The 23,307-nt window shown below is 40.5% G+C and overlaps 1 protein-coding gene and 1 non-coding gene across 4 annotated transcripts in view; one reads left to right on the top strand and one right to left on the bottom strand.

Annotated features, from left to right (window-relative positions):
• Positions 1-7,796: 7,796 nt before the first annotated feature.
• The window catches only part of ZNF281 (zinc finger protein 281), a 31,426-nt gene continuing 15,915 nt past the window's right edge, over positions 7,797-23,307 (bottom strand). For all 3 annotated transcript variants that reach the window (XM_083147313.1, XM_083147315.1, XM_083147314.1), the window contains 4 exons: positions 19,631-19,754; positions 17,454-17,537; positions 16,151-16,269; positions 7,797-13,475 (listed from right to left, as the gene is read on the bottom strand). In XM_083147313.1, coding sequence (XP_083003439.1) covers positions 11,853-13,475; positions 16,151-16,269; positions 17,454-17,537; positions 19,631-19,754 — 1,950 coding nt within the window. In that variant the 3' untranslated portion in view covers positions 7,797-11,852. The remainder of the gene's footprint in view (positions 13,476-16,150; positions 16,270-17,453; positions 17,538-19,630; positions 19,755-23,307) is intronic.
• Positions 17,657-17,775, top strand: LOC146016051 (5S ribosomal RNA). Its single transcript, XR_014448954.1, has one exon. It is a non-coding gene; the product is annotated as a 5S ribosomal RNA (ribosomal RNA).

The raw sequence follows: 23,307 nt of genomic DNA, 5'->3' as shown, positions 1-23,307 counted from the left end.
ACGGAGAATCTCCAAACATGGAGAATCTCCGCTTAAACACGGAGAGTGCATGGAGAGCGAAATAAAACGCTCTCCATGCACGGAGAACTTTCTCATTGAATACTGCCCTAAGAAGGTGGTTATTGACTTTAGAAGATCAAGAAGGTCGACTATCAACCAGTTGATTTTAAATGGTGAAGAGGGTTACTAATACTACATTTTTGGGTATTACGTTCTCGGAAGATCTGTCCTGGTCCACACATACCGCAATGGCAGTTAGAAAGGCTCAGCAATGCCTTTTTTTTCTGTGAAGATTGTGGGCAGCTGGCCTATGCTTAGGAACTTTTACTGCTGCGTAATAGAGAGTGTTGACTTATACCATTGCGGTATGGTATGGAAATTCAGAGTGCTTTGATCGTTGATTCCTAGACAGGATAGTTAGGACTGCTGAAAAGGTCATGGCCAACCTCTGCCTAGGATGGCAGATATTGTTTTTAAGAAGGGGGAAAGCGAAGGCTAAAAAAATTATTGTAGACCCCCTGCCATTATTTTCTCCCTGTTGCCCTCTGAGAAACGTTACAGGTGCTTGAGTTGCCGTACTAGTCGGTTGTGGAACGTTTTTTTTCCCATCTGTTATTTTGTGTTTGAATTGTGATATATGAATTGTTAGTATTTCTTTCTTCTCTTCCTTGTGAATTTCACTTTAGATTTTTTAATGTTGTACTGACAATAAATTATTATTATTATTAGTGTGCCTTGAGCGGTTCTCAAGTGTGCCCCCAGATCCATAGATGCCGAAACCAGTTTACAGCCACCACCAGTTTAACTGTCATTTACTGGTCTCTCCATGTCATGTAAAGGCCAATGTATTTTATTTTTGATAAATGTGGGGACCAGTGTGATTGTTTTTTATATAGGGGCCAATGTGTTTTGCCCTTTGGGGGCCAATGTGTTTTGCCCTGTGGGGAACTCATGGTGTGCCTTGACAATTTTAAAATCTTATTTAGGGTGCTGCAAGGTAAAACGGTTTAAATTCACTGGTCTAGAGGTTATATCCCCATTTGAGTTGTTCATTTTATTTTGGAACAACTTTGGACAAATTATGATTATTGGTAGATCCCTGGATGTTTTTTTTCCAACAAATGTTTGTCCAACCTTATATTGAAGAATTCATTGTGTCTGCCAACACCACCACTTCTGGAAGAGATTTCCATACTTTTTCTGGTCTAACCGTAAAAAATGTTTTCCTTGCAAAGGTAAGAATTCTTCTCTCCTCCAGTCTGAGTGCATGCCTGCATGTCCTAGTCTCTATCTTCAAAGTAAATAATGTGCCTTAGTACATGCCAAAGCCACCGCTATTCCTCCTATTATCTCTGATCACATTTTGTAAACTAGTCAAATTTTACAAAGGTATGTTGACCTGACCAAGTTGCAGCTCTGCAGAGCTGTAAGGTTGAAACACCCAGAGCAGTTGCCCAGGATGCGCCCAGTGGAATGCACCTTCAATCCTGAAGGTGTAGGCAACCCTGCCACTACGGTTGTACTACGTAAGCCTGTTGAACCGTTGCACGAATCTAACGTGCAATGGACTGTTTTGAGGCCGGACATCTCTTCTTTGCGTCATACAGCACAAAGGGGCAGATGTATTAAGCCTTAACAAGAGATAAATGCATGGGTGATAAGGAGAGATAAACGTCCAGCCAATCAGCTCCTTACTGACTTTTTTCAAACACAGCCTGTAACATGGCAGTTAGCAGGTGATTGGCTGGATGTTTATCTCTTTATCACCCTTGGATTTATCTCTTGTTAAAGCTTAATACATCTGCCCCAATGAGTCTTTCGAACTCTTGCCGTTCTCTGGACCTTGTACACACAGAGCCTGAACCACATCCAGAGACTCTGGAATATCTGGAGAATTGGAACTGGAAGGGACCACAAGAGGTTGGTTCAGGTGAAATGAAAAAAAAATCACCTTAGGGAGAAATGGCTGGTTTGTCCTCAACTCCTCTCTGTCCTCGTGAAAAAGCAAGTAGGGGCTCTTACAGGACAGGTCCCTAGTTCGGAAACTCTACTCCCTCACACCACCCTACGTATTTTCTCCAAATATTATGGTAGTGAGCCGCTGTTACCGGCTTGAGTCATCGTGAATATGACTGAGGCGTGAAGGCCCTTATGAGCTGGAATCTGCAGCTCAACCTCCAGGCCATTAAACAAAGCCGCCCTAAGTCCTGGTAGATGCAGGGGCCTTGAGTGTGCAGATTGCTTCCAAGAGGTAGACGCCATGGGTCCTCCACCAACAAGGCCTGAAGATCTGCATACCATGCCCGTCTTGGCTAATCTGACGCCACTAGAATGGCTTCCACCCTTTGACTTCATACTCGCTTGAGCACCTTCACCAGCAATGGAAGTGGTGGGAACAGATACACTAGGTCGAATGACCACACTGTTGTCAGGCCATCCATGGCCTCTGACCGAGGATCTCTGGTTCTTGAGCAGTACCTGGAAACCTTGTTGTTAAACTTGGATGCCATGAGGTCGATTTGTGGCCAACCCCGTCGATCCACAATGCTCGCAAACACTTAGGGGTTGAGACTCCACTTCGCGGGGTGGAGATGGTGGCAATTAAGAAAATTCGCCTCCCAGTTGTCCGCCCCCGAGATTAAAATGGCTGTGATTGCCGTCACATACAGTTCTGCCCAGGACAGAATCTTGGCAACCTCCCGCATGCACAACCTGCTCTTTGTTCCTCCTTGGCGGTTGACGTACGCCACCGTTGTAGCATTGTTGGATTGTATCTGGACAGCTCGATTTTGGAGGAGTGACCGAGTCTATAGGATCACATAATATACTGCCCTCAATTCCAGGATATTGATATGCAGTCTTGACTCCCACAAGGTCCAACAGCCCTGAAAGGACCTGCCCTGTGTCACTGCTCCCCATACTAACAGACTGGCATCCGTTGTTAGGAGGATCCAATACCTCCTTCCTGCCAACAGGTTTGGGGCATAGGTCCACCACAGGAGCGATTGGCGGGTTTGATGCGACAGGAATATCCTCTTGTGCATCAGGAGGTGTGACCCTGGCCATTTGCTCAGTAAGTCCAGTTGGAATGTTCTGGAGTGGAACCTCCCGAACTGGATTGCCTCAAAAGGTAGCCACCAATTTCCCCAGAAGCTGGATACATTGGTGAACCGACACCTGAGTCTTGGCCAGAATCTCCTCCGAGTCCAGATTCCGAATGGCAATCATTTTCTCTTGGGGAAGAAACACCCTTTGGATTTCGGTGTGCAAGATCATTGCCAAAAAGAGAAGACAGCGTGTTGGCATCAAGGAGGATTTGGGGATATCAAGAATCCATCCATGGTTGGACAGAACCTGTCTGGTTATGACTATGTCCTGTAATAGGACCTATTCTTATCTTGCTTTGATCAGCAGATCGTCTAGGTAAGGGATGATGTTGATCCCTTTCCTTCTGAGTAGCAGCATCATTACTTTGGTAAAAATGTGCGGAGCAGTCGAAATTGCAAGGCTCTGAATTGAAAATGCTCGTCTTTCAGAGCAAGTCTCAGAAATGCGTGATGTGGGCCACAGATAGGGAGGTGGAGGTAGGCGTCCTTTACGTTGAACAACGCCAGGAATTCTCCCTCCTCCAGACTTGCTATTACTGCCCTTAAAGACTCCATTCTGAACTTGCCCACCTTTAAGTAAGGGTTCAGAGTTTTTAGGTTCAGGATAGGTCGTACCGAACCATCCGGTTTCGGTACTATGAACAGGTTGGAGTAATAACCCCTGCCCTGTTCCGCCACTGGGACTGTTAAAATGACCATTGATTTTACCAGTCTGTGTACTGCTTGATGCAGGATCACCTGGTCCTCCACAGCTGCTGGTAATCCTGATTGGAAGAACCTGTGAGGGCGATCCAGGGAACTTCAGTCTGTAGCCGTTGGAAATAAGATCCCTCACCCAGGAATCCAGGTGAGAGGCATCCCACACTTGGCCAAAGTGCACTAACCGACCCCCCACCTCGAGAAGCTCTCTAGGGGGGGACCCCGAGTCACACTGTGGGCTTTGAAGTGGTTGTACCAGGGTTTCGGTCTTGTGGCACTGGGGCTGCAGCCTTTCTGAACTTGCCCTGGCAGCAGAGGAAGCTCCTCTTGCCCTCTGCTTAGGCCTTGTAGCCCAAAAGGACTGAGAAGACGGCCCTGAGAAAAGGCATCTGGTTTGCGGAGATGAGGTCAGAAGAAATGTCGATTTCCCCGCCGTTGCTTTGGAAATGAGCTCATCTAACTCACTGCAAAACAGCTTTTCCCCTTTAAAAGGTAAGATTTTCCACACTATGCTTGGAGTCAGCTACCCACTGGCATAACAAGACCCTCCGACCCAACACCGCCATGGCTGAGGTGCGGGCGTTAATAGCCCCTAGCTCCTTTTGAGCCTCACAAAGCACTTTTGCAGTGTCCTGGATATGGCAGCTTTTCGGTCACTTGTGCCAATGGCATATCTGCCAACATGCCCTCCTGTATTTGAGACGCCCAGGTGTGAATAGACTTTGCCATCCAGTAGCTGGCGAGGACTGGCCTCTGAAACGCCCAGCTTGCCGTATATATGGCTTTTAGGGTGGTATCCAGCTTTTTATCTGAATTATCCTTCAGAGTGGCAGAACTAGGGACTGGGAGTACCACCTTCTTTGACAACCTGGATACTGAAGAATCAACCACAGGAAACTCCTCCCACACCTTCCTACTGACCTGGTCAAAGGGAAATGTGGATTTGAACCTTTTGGACAGCTGAAACAACTTTTCCGGACGTTTCCAGGCTTCCTTAAACATGTCCTCCAAGCCAGCCTTCTCAGGAAAGCCAATATTTGAGAGACAAAAAAGGGGTCACCCTCCTCTGATTCAGCCAGAGGAAGATCTAACACCTCTCTAAGCAATAATGAGAGGCTCAGGGCAACAAAGGGAAGTATGAGTCATTTGATGGCTTCTCATCCTTAGTTTTCCTGTAAATCCTCTTCAGAATCAGGCAAAATGGCGGCTGAGGCAGGCTCGACTTACCCAGGGTAGGGGTGATATTATCCACCCTTGCCGACAGGACGGATAAATCCTACTGCACCTGCTTGGTCTGCAGTGTTTGTAGCCAATTGTGAGGACAGTTTGCATCATGGCTTTTATACCAGTTGCCCACTCAGGCTCCTGGGAGTCTAATTGCAGCGTTCCACTAAGTTGGGGTGACACCCCACTAAGTTGTCGAGACATGCATTGATCACAAGTAATTTGTGAAGTAGACCCAGGAACAAACTTTGTACTGCAGATCACACAGGTTATCTTTCTCACCATGCTGTAGAACTGTAACCTTCCCACAACACACAGAACAACACCATGAAAAATAACACCAGTGTGAAGTGTATAGAAACTATGTGTAAGCATCCAACACTGATGTGTGTACAGCTTTAAACAAGCGTGTGAGGGAGTACTCAGAGAAAACTGAGGGGACCAGCACACCCTTAACCTGAACTCCCAGAATGAGGAGTTGGTTTAGGAGCATACATATCTCAAGTAATATGCATACATATATTGAGCGCAGTGTAACAATCATTTAAGCGCTGAAAACACTTGCTTATCTGCTGCAGATGTCCCTCTTCAATACCTCACCGCTGAGGAGTGTTTGCCAGACAGTAATGGCGCAGCAGGAAGCAATGTTGGCGCCCAGAGCTCTCTAGTCCCGATCTGAGCAAGCCCCACCCCCTGTAATGGTGCTGGGCTTATACTAATGTTTATACTAGCGCTGGCAGTATTTCACAGAGCTTTTATGGGGAACTGCCCTGGTGGTCGTGGCTAGCCCCTAGCATCCAGTCTGTAACCGGGGGCCTGCGTGGTCCCTGTGCAGGGACACAGTGCCTGCCGCCGCCATCTTACCACGCAATAAACCAGGGTACCCAACTGAGGGGACCCTGGTTTGTACTCACCACTGACATCTTCGGACTGAGTCAGGAGTGTGCGGAATGCTGGGGGTGTGTAACACTGCAGCACAATGCCCGCGATGACATCACCCTCTCAGGACAGTGGTCCTGCAGCAGGGACAGCTCGGTACCTTAAGAGGCCACCAACTTAACCCTTCTCCTGACTTCCCACGAAGCAAGTGCAACACAGCAAACCCAAAATAATAAAATAATGTAAACTGAAGACAAACTCTCTGGAGCTCCAGCAGTGTACATCCTCTCTGAGGACACATTTTTCTAAACTGGTTCGTTGGTGGCGAATCAGAGGGGAGGAGCCAGAACACCCAGTTCAAAGTTATATATGTGCCTGTCTCCTGCGGATACTCTCTAATACCCAATGTCTTGAGACCATCCCAGTATCCCATAGGACAATAGTGAAAATGGAAATGCTAATCGTTATTTCACAACAAGACATTGAATTACAAAGCTTTTGAAATTGGCTAGTGTACTCACTACAGATGGTGTGCTTTGACTTGCAGCTTTGTGGGGAAGGTATTAATGAAAGAAACTTTATGTGCATCTACTGTATGTTTCCTATTTAGGTACTTGAATGGCTGGAGAAATTCAATTTGTTTACCTTCAAATTTCTTTCCTGTACCATTTGATCGTTTAGGAAGTCAAATACAAACTGCATTGCTGTATAAACTATACTTTGAATATGTGTGATAAATATTTAAAAGGAATGTAAAATTACCAGTTCCTTTGTAATGGGAGCTGTGTTGTGTTTGTGTTTTCTGCTTACATATAAAGGCTGTGAGCCCTGAGTTGAGATCTCTTCCAACTGAAGAGCGTATGCTGTATCCTGAGGATTGCTTGTAAAGGGGAAAAACTTTTTTTTTTTGTTAATACAGTATAGAATTCTTGACCAAACAAATATCTTGGGCCAGCTTCAAAAAGTGATCAAGTGGAGAGTGATTAACAACCAGCTCCCAACTGTCATGTTAAAATATGTTTTGAAAAATGCCAGTTAGTAGCCAATTGGCTGTTGCTTATCACTCTGCACTTAATCACTTTTTGAAGCTTGGTGCATCAGAACCCTTGTCTTTAAGATAAGTTTTTTTTCCATCCTGCGACTAATAGGAAGTTTTTTTCCATCCTGCGACTAATAGGAATACAACAAAAAACACAGTTCCACCATACGGCCCTGACCCATGACAAGTGGAGATCAACAGTCACCAGTCAGGTAGTTTGTCAGCCACATGTCCACACATACACAGCTGCCAGCAAGTAGGAGCCAGAGTAGAAATGTGGTTCCACATTTCCTGGTGCAGGCAGTGAGGCACATGCGGTCACAGCCTTCATTCTATTACTGAATTTCATTGTTTGCATACTGTATAGATTGTTAAAATACGTTATTCTTTATATTGTATTTTTTTGCTGATTCATTTATGGTGTTCTCCCCCTAAAACTATTTTAGGGGGGCATACACGGGGCAATTTTGGGCTGTTTTCTAAGAGTTCTGTCTAGATAGCTAAGAAATTAAGCACAGACGACCATACCTCAGGTAGGAGCTTGCTTTAGCACACCACTGATTTCTGTTGAAAATATCACGTCAATGACCTTCTTACTTAACCCAACCAAAAATACAAAAACAGCCTTAAAAACCATTCTTGTCCTACAGAATGAATATTTTTTTGATTAACACATTTAACATTGAAGAAATGGTTATAATAATGTGCAGAATTATAACTAAGGAGACATAGAATGTGCTGGCCATTAATGTGTTCACTGAAAGTATTATAATGTACATCATTTACTTGAATAGAACATACACATTATGGCAGGGGGGGGGGGGGGAATAAAAAAAGATACCACCAACATTAATGTAAACCTTTTTATTTTAACTTAGGATCCACAAAATGTTCCCCCATCCATCTCAAAAATAAAAAAAGAAGTTCATGGATTCCCCCAAAACTATTTTTTGTAAACGTGGAATCCTGTCAGCAGAAGGTAAATCCATAATTTCTATTTGTGTCCAAGTCAAATTATTTTTTATTTAAAAAAAAAAAAAAAAAAAAAAAGTTAACATATTGCTTTGTCCATGCTGCTTTTCTAGTAAAAGCTGAATCGAATTCAAAATATTCCTGGAATTTGGCGCATCCGGAAAACGTTTTACACATTTCAAAACAGTAACTTCATCTCTATATATATATAATTTTATATTTCATATATATAAAAAACAGGGCCGGTGAGATAAATTGCAGATATCTTGTACAGTTGCAAGTTCTGATTATCTTAACAAACACATTGCATTGCTGTAGTGTATAAATAGACCATAAACAGTACATACAAAGGGACATTATGAAATTACACAGGCAAATCATAATTGTAAAAGGCAATAATACTTCCAAGTCTATTTTCAAAGTTTGTTTTCTAATGAATACTTTTACCCCCAACAATTTGTTACAGAGCAGTTTCCACAGCAGATTGTTCGGACATAAAAAACAAAAAAATACATAAAATAGGGACCATACTCGATATTTGTAACCAAAATCTGTTTGAACCCAAGCCATCTGATAAACAACTGAGTTGCATTGGAAATAATCAAACCTGCATAACTGTCATTGTTGTTGCAGCAGCAATAATTAAAAAGGACAAACTCTTGCATCTTTACATTAAAATGGCTTTACACTGTGGCATTTTTCTCTTTTGTACATAACTGGAAATCAAGAACCATGATTTAAAAATGTGCATACTGTTGCATGGAGTTGAAAAAAAAAAAAAAAAGTAATTTTTATTGCACAACCAACCCATATGTACACAGACATCTCACACATACAAGAAGAAAAAAAAAATCACCATAATACTGATTTCAAAGCATGTACCCGTTTGAAATGGACAATGCATGTAGTGTACACGTTGTCTACATAGTGGAGCAAGCTATTTGGGCTTTTATTCATCTATTTGTAGAACACATCTTAACTTCTTAGGAACCATCAACCTCACAGAGGCATCACTGTGGTCACTGGCTCCTAGGGAATTGCTAATTGCATTATGTAGGCAACAAACACACTTTAAACACAGAACACACAAAAACATGAGATACATGAATATATTGAAACCCTCTGGATAAAAAAAAAAGAAAAAAAAAAAGTATCCAGATTAAAAATGTAACAAGGTGGAGGTGAAAGTTTCCAACTCACATTTAGGCCTCAATATCCGAAGCATTTATTTTCCCCTCCAAAACATCAATAAAATCACATTAACATTGTATCAAAACATGTGCAACCTTGCTGCATCACCACTATCTCAACTTTCCTTTACTGTATATTTAATGAAGCAAACCATCTCATTTATATTTCATTTAAAAGTGAACCAGTCACCTGCACAAAGTAGATGCAGACATTTAAGAGCTAAACCAATCACAATGCAGCTAATTGACTACAATGGTATCACTAAATAGTTCCTAATGGATGGAAAGTGATTGGTTCAGCCCATAAATGAGGTACACTTTACATCTAAAGGCAACCTGTGTTGCTGCAGCTTTTGTCAATACTTATGTGCAGCATGTCAATTTACAGAAAAAGCCCACCTGTGTAAAAAGCCCTATAGATTTCCCCCCCCTATTGGCTAGTGCATAAACATAAATGACAGAAAAAAAAAAAATGGTTCTTACTTGGACATAACACTATCGTTAACAAAATCGATAACCGACATGTACTGAAAAGTCAGACAAAAAGTATTGTGAATGGATCGCTTAACTTGATTTGCTTATTTTACGAATAAGCATTTTAGATATCACATTTTAGTTTTACTGAATAATAAGTAGTAATGTACCGTTTCATTTCCCTCTTCAACTAATTTTAAACATGAAACTGTCAAACCGTCTAAAAAGTGAAGACCTGGATAAGTGGAGAAGATACCCATAGCAGTCAACTTCTTGCTAGCATTTATCAAACTGCTTAGAAGCTGGTTGCCACGGGCAACTTCTGCAATCATCTTTCTCTCCACTTTTACACATTGTGCCCTATGTTGCTGTTCAGAAGACAAAAAACCCATAAATATTTTTATTTTACAAAAATCCAATGTGGGATAATATAGGGATAAAATAGTCAACAAAATATATGCACTCTACTGTTGTTTACACCCCCCTACCCCACACACAATGGAATAATTAGTCCTAACAGATCAGGGTCAGGGTTCTCCATTTAAAAGATACTTGTACAGTTGTACAGTTAAGTCTTCACAAGTGTGTGTGTGAGTCAAACTAGTTTGTCTAGTCAACTAGATTAAATTGGTTGCTTTTTGCAGCACCTGATCATCAGCTATCTGTAGAACAGTTCACAAATGCTGATTATATATATATATATATATATATATATATATATATATAAAACATTTTTTCTTTTTTTTCTTTAAAGCCAACTACTATCTAAAACAAAGTAGCAAGCCAGGGGGGGTAGAGAAAAACAGAGGTAAAATACAAAGAATGTGCACAATGAACGCAAGGCAACAAAATCAGCTTTACAATACTTTGCCTCTTATATTTTACTTTGCGAAGATTTACTGAGAAATATTGCCAAGCATTCTCTCATAATAAATGATGGAACATGCTACTGACTAGAGCCATTATTTAGAAGGCATCATAATTAATGGCTACACACACTTGTTTGTAGTCACTTCCTATACACTATTCAATTAGCAAATGCTACAAACTGAATCTCCTCTGTGTACAATATTTGCTTAACATGCTTTTAAGATTACATAAATGTAAAAAGGAAACATGAAAGCCAATGAACCCACTGGAACAGCTGAGTACTTTTTTACCTTAAGACATTATGCAAGAAAAGAATTGAGAGGGGTATTTGTATATAAAATAATCCTAATTGTTACAATATGGGTGTGGCACAAGGATGATCAGTCAACAATTTATGCTGAAACGCAAGTCCCTACATTAATAAAGAGTGAAAGTTTGACACAAAAAAAAAAAAAAAAAAGGTACAATGTCAACTTGGCTATTGTATTTGCTCTTAGACCATGAAAGTGTCCACAGGGTTCCACTCTTCTCTATTTATAGAGAAGCAGTATGCTTACTGACGTGGATATACATGTATATTCTTATCTCCATGTGATTGAGCCAATGTGGTTTGCTTGTCTAATACAGAGACAACATAATGAATACTATGCTGCTTACTGGTATACAGGCTGTATTCATTTTATAACATTCTACACATCTATAAAATAATTTGAACACAATGTTTTCTTTTATTATTTTGAACGATATTGCAAAATACATATGTTCCTGAATGCTGCATGAACAGTAAAAATATGAGGTATATCAAAGGAAAAAATAAAGAGAACACTGTACATACATAATTTGTCAAAAATCTTGATAGTAATTTAAGTTTGTTAATTTAAAGCTATTGCCGAGAATATTAAATATATAATGGAATACAGGTTACAGGCATGAACTAGTTTGAAGATAGTTCATGGGACAGCAAGTTTCACGGTTTAAAAGGAATTTTCATATTTTATGTGCCTCAGCTCAAAATTCCATTCCTGAGTCCAATCATTTTTATTCTGCTCTTTTTAATGGTATGACAATGGGCATTTTATCTGTCCATAAAGACATTTGCAATTAAGAGGAAAAATGACTGCCAAGCAGTTCTCTCTGAAATAATGTTTTAGCTACCCTGTTCCCCCATCCCTCCCCCCAACTAACTAATTCCAATTTAAAAAATTAGGTACAGGCTGAACTATCACAACACTTTCATAATATTAATTTAAAAAAAATGGAAAAAAAAATTGCATTGACAGGGCATAGATTACATAATTCTTATTACGATTGTGTAGAAACATTCTAATGGCAGTGTTATCAAAATAAAAAATACACCATGTTTTAAAAGACCTCAAATGCCTGGGCAAACTTACAGCATCACCTGAAGCCTTGACTACTTGATGTCTTGACTCTTGTACTACCTGTTTCATTTACATCAGATAGCAAATTTGTGTACCCTGAGAATTCTGAATTTGAAGTCCTCAACCTATGATCCACACCACCATCAGTGCTATTGTTATATGACATTGGCACCCTGTTACCAGATTTAAATTGGGAACCAAATGCTTGTGCAAAGTTCTCTATCTGGCATGTAACTTGTGGTCTGAGGTCCTTTCGCTGTTCTAAAGGACTGGCCAAATCCTGAGGTTGCAGGTGAAAACCTGAAGTGGACTCCATGCCTTTTTGTTGATCTTTCTGCCCATTCAATTCCTGAGATGAAATCTGGTAGCTAGAGGACGTATCTAAGGTTTTCTGTGACTCTATTTGTTCAGCCAACTCTTGTGAAGGAGTCAACTGCTGATGTGTCGTCTCCAGCGACAATGCAAATCCAGTTTGGGGACTCACCACCATGCCAAAATGTGACTTTGGGAAAGTGGACGGTAATACTGAAGTTACCGACTGACTGAACCCACACTCGAGAGGAGATGTAGTGTAAATTTGTTTGTCGGGAAAGAGAGAATGGTTTGCAAGAGATGAAGACAGGCTTACGAATTGTAAACTTGGCCCCAGTGGGAATGAAGTTGTATGGCTTGTTCTCTCCAAAGCTTGCTGAAGATATTTTGAATACTCCTGAAACATATTGGCCTTATCATTTTGTGTAGACTGAGAATCTGAACAGACATCTTCGTGTACTAAATCATTTCCATCTGCAGTTTGAAGCTCTACATGGTGCTCAGCGATGTTGAACGATACATCAGGATGCCCAACCGATTTATGACTGTAGTGATCCAATATACTCTGAAGAATCTCATCAGGAATGACAGACTTGTCATGACAGTTCTTTATTTCAACATTCAGTGCCTGGGAATCTATAAGTGTTAACGGGCTGTCCCCATCGACACTGGAAACTGCAGACTGAATTACAGACTGTTGTGCCACCATATGCCCTACATTCACAGCATAAGCATTGTTGTTGCCAGCAGCCTGTAAATATCTTCTTTTCTTCAGGAACTGCATTGCATCATCATAATTGCTACTTGTAGAACCTTTGTTACCTGAACCCTGGAGGAGATTCATGGTGTCTACATTGGTATTTCCCACCATGTCAAGAGGGCCATTATTTTTGTTTGAAAGTTTATGAATAACCATGTTGGCAGATACAGACTCCAAGGATAGGTCATGCTTTTCTGCCTGTTTCCGGCTTACTTTCTTGAACACTAATTTTGGCATCTTTGTGTCCAAATCATCCATACCAATTCCAGATGAACCACTACCGGAAGACACATTAGGAACATCCACTGCATAAGCCTGAATGTCTAAACCAGCTGCCATATGTGCCTCATTCAGTTTGTTGCCTTGCTTATGGTCCTTATGTGAGGAACCATTTCTGGATTTGCTTTTCTTGCGACCAGAAAAATTGGAATTTCCCTGAGATAGATCAAAGTTACCAGATAAATTATCCATATTAGGATTTGATGACCCAGGCTCCAAGGCTCCTTTATTCATGGTTTCACCACATGTCCTTTTGTGCTTCAGCAACCTATCTGTTCTTGAGAAGTACTGTCAAAACAAAGAAAAAAAAAAAGGAGAGGGGATTAAACTAAATATAGATTTCCCATTGGGATAGCTTTACTTTGCTTAGTACACAGAGTTTCATTTAAACAGTATATATATATATATATATATATATATATATATATATATATATATATATATATATATATATATATATATATATATATATATATATATATATATATATATATATATATATATATATATTAGCTTTTACTATACCAGTGGTGCCTCTGATAATATTCTGAATGTAATTATTCAAACACATTCTAAAAAGTACATCTCTGAATGCAGAGTTCTTACACCTTTCTGGGGATTAACAGTATATACATAATGGTACTGTCATTTTGGGGATGATTCAGCAGGAGTCTTGTGTAAATACACACCATAAATCTCAAAACTGCATAGATCTCTGCTGCATCTGATGAGGCATCGTCAGATCATTTGCACGAACTTCGGACATAACCCTTAAGTTACTCAGGAGGTCCGTTGCAATCATGCAGCAGAGGCCATGAAATATGCATTGGAAGAAGCAGACATTGGCACGAATACAAAACTGGATGAAACATCCCTGTTGTGTAAACCGTTGACTGAGCCTGCCGCAAACAGCAGCAGCATGTCAACCATACTGTGGCTTAGGAGCACTATCATTGTAGCATCCACTGATCTGTACATTTGCATACAATTCCTAAGGTTATTGTGCACTCGAACCACCACCATGCATCACATTGTGAAGCAGACAGGGGCACCCTGAGTAAGACTGCTGTGAGCAGTTGAAACGGCTGTTGGGCCGTGCGTGCACATTTCTCATATGTTTATGTTAAACCATCCTTAAAACCAAACATAAGGCAAGACATATACGAGAGCACAATGGAGTCAGTAGAATCGCTATGGGGAGAAATCCCAGGTAACATTAAAGGGGCTAAAAAACTTATAGTAGGAACAAGTTATAAGCCACCCAACATAAATACGGAGGAGGTGGGAAAAGCGGCCAGCTTAGTGGACATAATTATGGGTGACTTTAACTACCCAGAAATAAATTGGAAGGTACTTGTTTCCTAGCACGGCGCCCGTCGTGGTACATCGCATGCCTAAGGTTCAGGTACTTAAGGCATGCGATGGACGCGATGGACCCGATTTTCTGTCTTTAACTGGCTCAATTGCCGGTAAAAGTGAAAATCCCCATAGGGAACAATCTTAAAGTGAAAATCACCCGATTTCACATAGGTGACAATGTGAAATGGGCCAATATGGCCCATTTCACATTGAATATGTGTAAAAAGCATGGTAAATGCCCCCCCCCCCCCAATTTTAACGCCACCCCGCTATTGACGCCAACCCGTCCTCCGACCTTTTCATACCCCTACTATCCACGTTGGCGTGGAGTTGAGAATAGAAAGTGTGGAGAGCGCAGCGAGCCACCGAGTCCGAAGCGTGACGAGCGCAGCGAGCCCCGCGAGGGGACGCGGATACCTGTGAAGCCCGCGAGGGGACGCGATACCTGTGAAGGTATCCGCGTCCGCTTGCCATGCTTCGGGCTCGGTGGCTCGCCGCACTTTCTATGCTCAACTGGTGCCAGGGACCATTTTGCATTGATTACAATGTTAAAAATCGGGAAAAATCGCGTCGATCGCATCGCATGCGATTTGGTTGGCATGCGATGGACGCGATTTTTTCCAACGCGATGGTCACAATCAAAATCGGTGGCGCCGTGCTAGGAAACAAGTACCATTTGGAAAGATAGGTCAAGTAGTACCGCTAAGGGAAATGTTTTATTGGATGCCCTAAATGACCACTATTTGTATCAATGTATTGGAAGTTCAACCAGAAATAACAATATCATGGATCTCTTGATAAGCAACAATGAGGACATTCTTACCAACAACCATAAGGTAGACATTGGGGAACAGTGATCACAATAGGATTTAAATTTTAACAAAGATAATTATATTGGAGCAACTAGGTCCTTCAATTTCAGAAAAGCAAACTTTGGTAAGTATATAAAACTGGAAGGAAATATTTAGAGGTATGGATACTACGAAAAGGTGGCAATCTTTAAAAAAAAAAAAATACTGCTGGAGGGCACTTAAATTATTCCTAGGGTAAATAAAAAGAAAAAATTTCAAAAGGAAACCTGTGTGGCTTAATAGCAAAGTCAATTTGAAATAGCTAAAAAAAGGAGGGCATTCAAAGTGTTTAAACAAGATGGGACACCCAAATCATTTTCCCCATATAAAGAATGTAATAAGAAATGTAAAAATACAATCAAGATGGCTAAATTAGAGACTGAACATAAAATAGCCGCAGATAGCAAATCTAATCCCAAGAGGCATTTACAGGTAGGTTGCGCAGCCAGTAATGTGCGAACGCATTGCTGTGTACCGCTATATAAATGAAACTTACTTACTGAAACGCTAGCACTTTAGCAATGTGTCTGTAAAATTTTGAGGGCACTTCGCAGGGAGGGACTCTATTCAAGAGTCCCCTAAGAGTTTTTTATTTTTTAAGAAGCACATAAATTAATGTACACTATTAAATTACTAAAGGGGTACTGATATTTGGAAAAGAATCCCTAACTTGGATAAACTGGACAACAATATAACAATAACTGGATACTGGCTAAAGTCCTGTAAGACCCAACAAGTTTTAATTATATGTACCTGCTGACATGTATCACACTTGTATGGCTTTTCTCCACTGTGTGTTCTCTTGTGTCGCTCCATGTGGTACTTCTGTATAAACTTCATGTTGCATTGATCACAGTTAAAAGGTTTTTCTCCTAAAATACGAACCAAAAAGTCAATTTAAAATTTGTCACTACCACAGAATGCACTAAACCTGTAGTTCCCGAGGACGGTCCTCAAAGTCCCCTAACAGTCTAGGTTTTATGGATACTATGCATGTGCAAAGATGGCATAATTAAACTGATTGAGGTATCAAGTTAGTCACCTATGCTTTAGCATGGATATCTTTAACACCTGGACTGTTAGGGTGCCTTGAGAACCGTGTTTGGGAACCACTGCACTAAAGAGGAGCAGCTGCTACTCTAAATGACTGGATCTGTTCTGAGCTGGCATTCTGGGGCAGATGTATGATGTGTCGATATGGGGGAGAAGGGTATCAGCGCACGTTATGTGCACTGATACCGCTTCTCCCCCATGTATGAAGCGGTCGGGATGCGGTAATGGACAGGGGCGCTATGCGCCCCTGTCCATATCGGCGCTGCTATCAAAATGATAGCAGGCCGAATGTATGAACGGTCAGCATCGCTGACCGTTCCGCACGAAGCCGGGTTTGGCTTCGCCAGCATTAGGCTGACGAAGCCCTATCTAAACAGCAGGGACAGCGCTGTCCCTGTTAGGTCTGGGCTGCGCTGGGGATCTCGCGTGAACAGCGAGATCCCGCGAATGCCCAGTGCGGCCGGCCGGGGGACAGGAGATAGCGCATCAGTATTAACTGATGCGCTATCTCCAGAAAGGGGGAGTTAACGCTTCCCCGCTTCAGCAGACAAGATGTTAATACATCTTGTCGATGTCCCTTCCTGCTTCGCCTCGCTATTGAGGCGAAGCAGGAAGTATCATAGTGGCGCGATAAGCGCTGCTATGATACATTTGCCCCATTATACTTTAATCTTTACTACATATGCCACATCAGCACATCTCATGTCATTGAGAAGGGCAGCCATCTCTGTTAAAGTGCATCACAACCACAGACTATTATAAAAAAAGAGTTGTATCACAAATATTGACAAACAGTCTACAAAAGCAGAAACAGGTCACTGAAGTAATCTACTCTGATGAGCTACATGTGAAATGAATGACCATCTATCCATGCTACTTTGCAAAGAAAACCCAATAAGTTCAAGTTGAAGATGTGACGAAGACTCTTCAATGGTAAGGACCTAAACCAAAAAAGCTTAAAATGTGATAAACCAGAACAAAAAGCAAGCATCCACATACATACCACTATGTATTTTTTCATGCCGTTGCAGCAAATACTTCTGAATGAAACTCATATTGCATTGACTGCACTGAAACGGTCTTTCACCTACAAATAGATAAAAAAAAAAAAAAAACATAGTAGGATGTGAAACAGATTAAGATGCTAGCAAAATTCAGAAAATGTTCATGATTAACATGGAAGTTCACAGGCAAATTGTTAACTGAGCCTACGGCCACACCACCCTGAACACGCCCGATCTTGTCTGATCTCAGAAGCTAAGCAGGGTCAGGCCTGGTTAGTACTTGGATGGGAGACCGCCTGGGAATACCAGGTGCTGTAGGCTAAAAAATAAATAAAAAATAAATAAATAAAAATTTGTTAACTGAAATGCTGCATAACAGCCAAACCAGCCCAGCTCTTACGCATTATTTTTTATTTTTCCAAAACTTGAGAAAAAATTATGCACTACATTAAATATTTAAGTATATTAGTCGGATTTGATAAACCTCACATTAACGCTCTAATGGGCAGTGTTAATTGTGCTTAGCTCTGAAAACGGAATGACCCATGATAGTTGGAAAGACTTTGCTCTATCTTACAACCATTTTATCTCCTCTCATGTCTACTATTGCACTCTTTAGAGAAAAGCTCTTTGATGGACTGGATTGAGGTGCGGGTTGAAAAATTTGGGAAAAGATATTAAAGCTATTACACACTCGCTATCACTGAAGATGCCAACCCCAGAATCCTGACAGCCGGCATCCCAATAATAAGAATGCCAGGGTGACAAAACTTTAGGCTAGGGGCAGTGGGGTGTTACAGTTTAGGCACTAGGAGGAACTTAAGGTTAGATTAGGGAGGATAAGGGTAGGTTTAGGTTCCGCTCTTTCTTCCTCTTTCTATTGGATGGTCCTTTGGATTGCCTTTTGGAAATTGGACGCTGATATCCTGCAGCATTTACTGAACATTCTCACATAAGATTATGCATTGTTATAATTGCTATGCCTTAATGAGGTTATCCATATTGCTATCGGGCAAATATTGTAGTTTTGATGAACTATTTTGCCATTAGCCATTTCTTTACTAAATACAATTTTGAAATATAAATAAAAGTCTACATTTTTATATAAGCAAAAGACCTGTTTAGTCTTTTTACTCTGCTTGGATCGTTAAAAAACGTTCAGTTTCCAAGTGGGCATTTAATAGGCAATGGAAAGAACTTTGTACTTCTTGCTTTGTTCACGCCATTAAACTTGCTTTTAAAATTGTTATCTACTCTAATGACATGATCTACTAATTTGTCGCAATACTGCTGTTGTTGTATAGCAATGTGATCACAATATGCTAGACATTTCTGCAGAATGATCAAGCATTCAAGCACTAGAACGATTTTTTGGCCGATTGTCCGATAGAGCGGCCAATTTTTTTTTATCAATAATCGGATGGTTATTGCTGATTATCGGTAAAAATCGTCCGGTCGGAAATCGGACCAAAAAAAATCTTTCTAGTGTGTGGGGACCTTTACAACTACAAAAGGTGACAAACATGTACAGAAGGGCATTGACATTAAGTGACTGCACCCATGATCAATATAGCCAAACAGTTTGCATATCAATGTACAATCCAACCTCTTTGCCATATAATTCTGTTTTTGTACAGAACCCAATAATGTCACAAGCAAACAAGATGTCACATCAGATCAAATCCATTTGGCCACCGATCATAGGGCGAGTTGATGAAAGGGATCAAGTTGACTGGTGCAAAGTTATTAGGTACTTATGCAAGCATATTCTTAATAGGTAGATTGTCAGGACTTTGAGAACCCTGCTCTAATCTAAAATCAATGGCACTGCTTTAGGATAGGTTTGAAAACAGTTTGCATCTTCCATAATACAGGAAAGTTGATTCCAGTATAAGCTGCTGAGAGAAGTGTGTAACATGCAAGCTTTCAACTACATGTACAGTAGGATAAGATTTCTATAAAAAAATAAAATATACATACAATTATTTTCCAAGCAGGCGGGTGGCATTCATGGGACGATCACTAAGAAAATAAATGGAAACAAGAGTCTCCTTAGCAGTCAAGGTTTTGGTTAGATTAACCTTCCTTAGGAGACTCATGTCCATTTGTTTACCGAGTGATCATCCCATGGTGCCACCCGCCTGCTTCATATACACTTAGAGGTAGACAGACATACCTGTATGTATAAGCACATGCCTGCGAAGATGGTAGGAACTCCTAAAAGCAGCAGTGCAGTGCTCACATATATGTGGTTTCTGATTTGGAGACAGATTAGCAGCTTCACCTTCACCACCTAATGACTGTAGAGAAAACATAAATACCAGTCAGCCCAGCTCCCAGAAAACTGTAATCCTTTAACAATGTAAAAGGAAAGATAAAAAAGTATCTAGACAGTTTGAAGAAAATTCGTTTCCAGGGCAACAGTCACAATACATTTATATATAATTAGCAGCCGCTAACAGAAACAGAAAGCAAGGTCCAGATTATGCTCAATGTTTTTTTGGAAGCATGCTCTTATCATAAGATTTAAGAATTTTTGGCTCTCTGAACCAGATAAATTAATGACAGAACAGTTATAGCATGGACCAAAATGTACAAAAAGGAAAGGGGGGGGGGGGGGGGGGGGGGAGAGACTGTGATACTACAGCGGGCACTTATAAACAAAAGGATCAGCTGCAGCTTGAAGGAGGTGATCAGATCCCATCTCACGGCATGCCAGAGGGGCACAATTTGCACTATATAGTGCAGATCTGCCGCAACAGCATGGCTATCTTTAACGAGGAACTCCCTCACCTAAACATGCTGGAGAGAGTGGATCATTAATGATATGGAGTTTACACACTAGAAGATAAAGTGAAAGATATCTTTTAGAAAGTCCTTTCTGAAAGATATTTCATTTTATCTCCCAGTGTGTATGGGGCTTTAAGGGGTGTACACACGGTGCAATGTACTTGCTATTCAATCCCGATCGAATCGCACAGCGCCATGTACACATTCGATTTAGACTTTATAGTACAGATCTGTAATCCATAGTATTGCCTGCAGAGTCTATTTTTCCATTTGATTTCAATGCCCTGTATCGGGATCGAAACAAGAGTTACATTTAAATTCGATATTGCTTATATAAGCAAAAATCGAACCATATGTACAACTTATTCGAGATAAATATAGGATTTATATAAAAGTAAAACAAATCTAAAAACACAATCCGCAAAGTGCCAATACCAGTGAATATATTTTTTGGTAAACATCAAATGCACCATAGAATGAAGGATCAAAAACATAATTGAGACATGTACTAAAATATTTTTTTCTTTTTGCAATATAGATATATATATATATATATTTTGATACAAATTCACGTGCTTTGTTGGGAATTGTCTCAACTTTAAAAGCCATAAAAAGGTATTTGGCAGGTGAGCTCTAAACCAGAAAAAAAATACATGTTCATTTTAGCTATGATGTGTGTCAGCAGTTGCCAGGTTTCTAAGAGACCAGTTGTTAGTGTAGGACAGTGGTTCCCAAACTGTGTGCCGTGGCTCCCTGGGACACATGCAGGGGTGCCCTTGGTTGGTGGTCCAGGACCAATTCAAATTATTAATGGTTAATTATTTATGAGCAAAACCAGTGCAGGTGGCTGTCAATAATAAAATATGTACAAACAGAAGTAAATCCTGCCCTTTACCACATAACTGACCCTAAGAATCACATATAAACCCAATCTAATATTTTTTTTGGGGCCTAGGGGTGCCATGATAAAAATTCTGATACTCTAGGGTGCCGTGGATCAAAAAACATTGGAAACCTCTGGTGTAGGACTTGCAGTGAAATGGGGTCCCTTGGCAATGGGCTGCAAGCTTAAATGCATTGATCAATTCATGAACTAAAACCCCATTGATTATTTGTATATTAAGGTGAGTTAGTTAATTATGCCGAGTGCTGAGCCCCCTGTATTTGTATTTACTAGAGTGTGTGGTCACAGGTCACTGCAACCATACCTGGGAAGTGTGGGTGCTGTTTGCATCGCATTTGTAGGAATGGCGAGTGTGTGGTACATCTCTATATCTATTTATATACATTTTTGTATATTGATAAGTTTATAGGATGTATGTCCAGGCGTGGATATATACTTTGGTATAGTTACATTCTCACTGTCCTTTTAGACCATGATGATATGATGTAGGTATACATACACAGTATTTTCCATTTAACACATCTCATCAGAAATGTAATTTACTCGACTTCATCATATTTGATTATAGTGTCTCATTAGATATATTAAATAGTTAAGTACCATGTGTAAGGTACTGCCAATTTAATATTTATATAAAATGGACACATGCAAAACCGTACATGACAAACTAATCCTTCCTCTGCCAAAACTGCTGCAGCAGGTAAGCTCTTTAGAACAGGGCTGACCTTTCCTCAGCTGACCTATCCTAAAGCAACCATGTTCCATAGATTATAAAGTCTCCAAAGGGCCTTTTACAGCAACATACACTAGCCACTTTGAAAAGGGCCATACACAGCCACCTTAAAAAAAAAAAAAAACACCTTTGCTTCTAATAGTAGTAGAACTTTCATGTTGGTTTCGTTTTGAAGTTAAGGGACCATAGTTTGCATTAAAAAAAGTTTTAGGTTTAAATAGTAAATAGGGCAGCACGAATGGTGTAATGGTTAGCATTACTGCCTCATAGCATATGTATGCGAGATATAAGAAACTGTTATTAAATATTGACTTCTTCATTTCAAGGTCACATGATTATCTTTAATAAAAAAACCTTTTAAATTTTGTGTATATAAAGTATGTTATACAGTTAAACACAAAAATGTTTTGGTACTTATGTAGTAACTGGGCTGCCGATTTTGAAATCGGGTCCATCGCATCGCATCGCACCCGACCATATCGCATGCGATGCGATGCGATGCGATGGACCCGATTTTTCCATAGGATTCAATGTTAAAATGGACTGAGTCCATTTTAACATAGAATTCAATGGGAAAAGGGGTCCTTTTCATACCCCTACTATCCAAGTGGGCATGGAGTTGGATATAAACCTGTGGCGAGCGTAGCGAGCCACCGAGCCCGAAGCGTGGCGAGCGTAGCGAGCCCCGCGAGGGGACACAGAATACCGTCCCCTCGCGGGGCTCGCTTCGCTCGCCACGCTTCGGGCTCGGTGGCTCACTACGCTCGCCACAGGTTTATATCCAACTCCATGCCCACTTGGATAGTAGGGGTATGAAAAGGACCCCTTTTCCCATTGAATTCCATGTTAAAATGGACTCAGTCCATTTTAACATTGAATCCTATGGAAAAATCGGGTCATCGCATCGCATCGCATGGTCGTATGCGATGCGATGCGATATCGCATCGCATCTGATTGTATGCCTTAACTTAAGGCATACAATCAAAAAATCGGCAGACCAGATACTACATAAGTACCAATGTTTTATATATTACAGCATTTGAACAATTCATGAAGTAGCTGGCAATTTCAGACTTGTCTTGTACTGGTAATAAATAAATAATGGTGTCTCTCTAATAGAGCATACACACTGAGATATGCACTATTTTTCTATTCGATTTTGCTTATATAAGCAAAATCAAATAGAAAAATCAAATGGACATCGAATGGTTTTTCTAGTCTATGCAGATTAGATCCCAATGTGCGCTCCAGGGTAGTGTAAATCGAATAGAAAAATAGTCTTGGCAGCCATGACTATATAGTGGAAATCTAATAGTAGATAGCGCAAATATAATTATAATAGCAAATCGAAAATAAAATAGTGGAAACCGAAAAGGAGTAGAAAAATAAACGTCAGAGCAGATCAAACAGTCCATATCTAACAGAA

The sequence above is a fragment of the Crinia signifera genome, chromosome 6, assembly GCF_055691185.1.
Source record: "Crinia signifera chromosome 6, ASM5569118v1, whole genome shotgun sequence".
Lineage (NCBI taxonomy): Eukaryota > Metazoa > Chordata > Amphibia > Anura > Myobatrachidae > Crinia > Crinia signifera.
The sequence above is the reverse complement of the archived record's forward strand: the minus strand, read 5'-3'. Positions and strand labels throughout refer to the sequence as shown.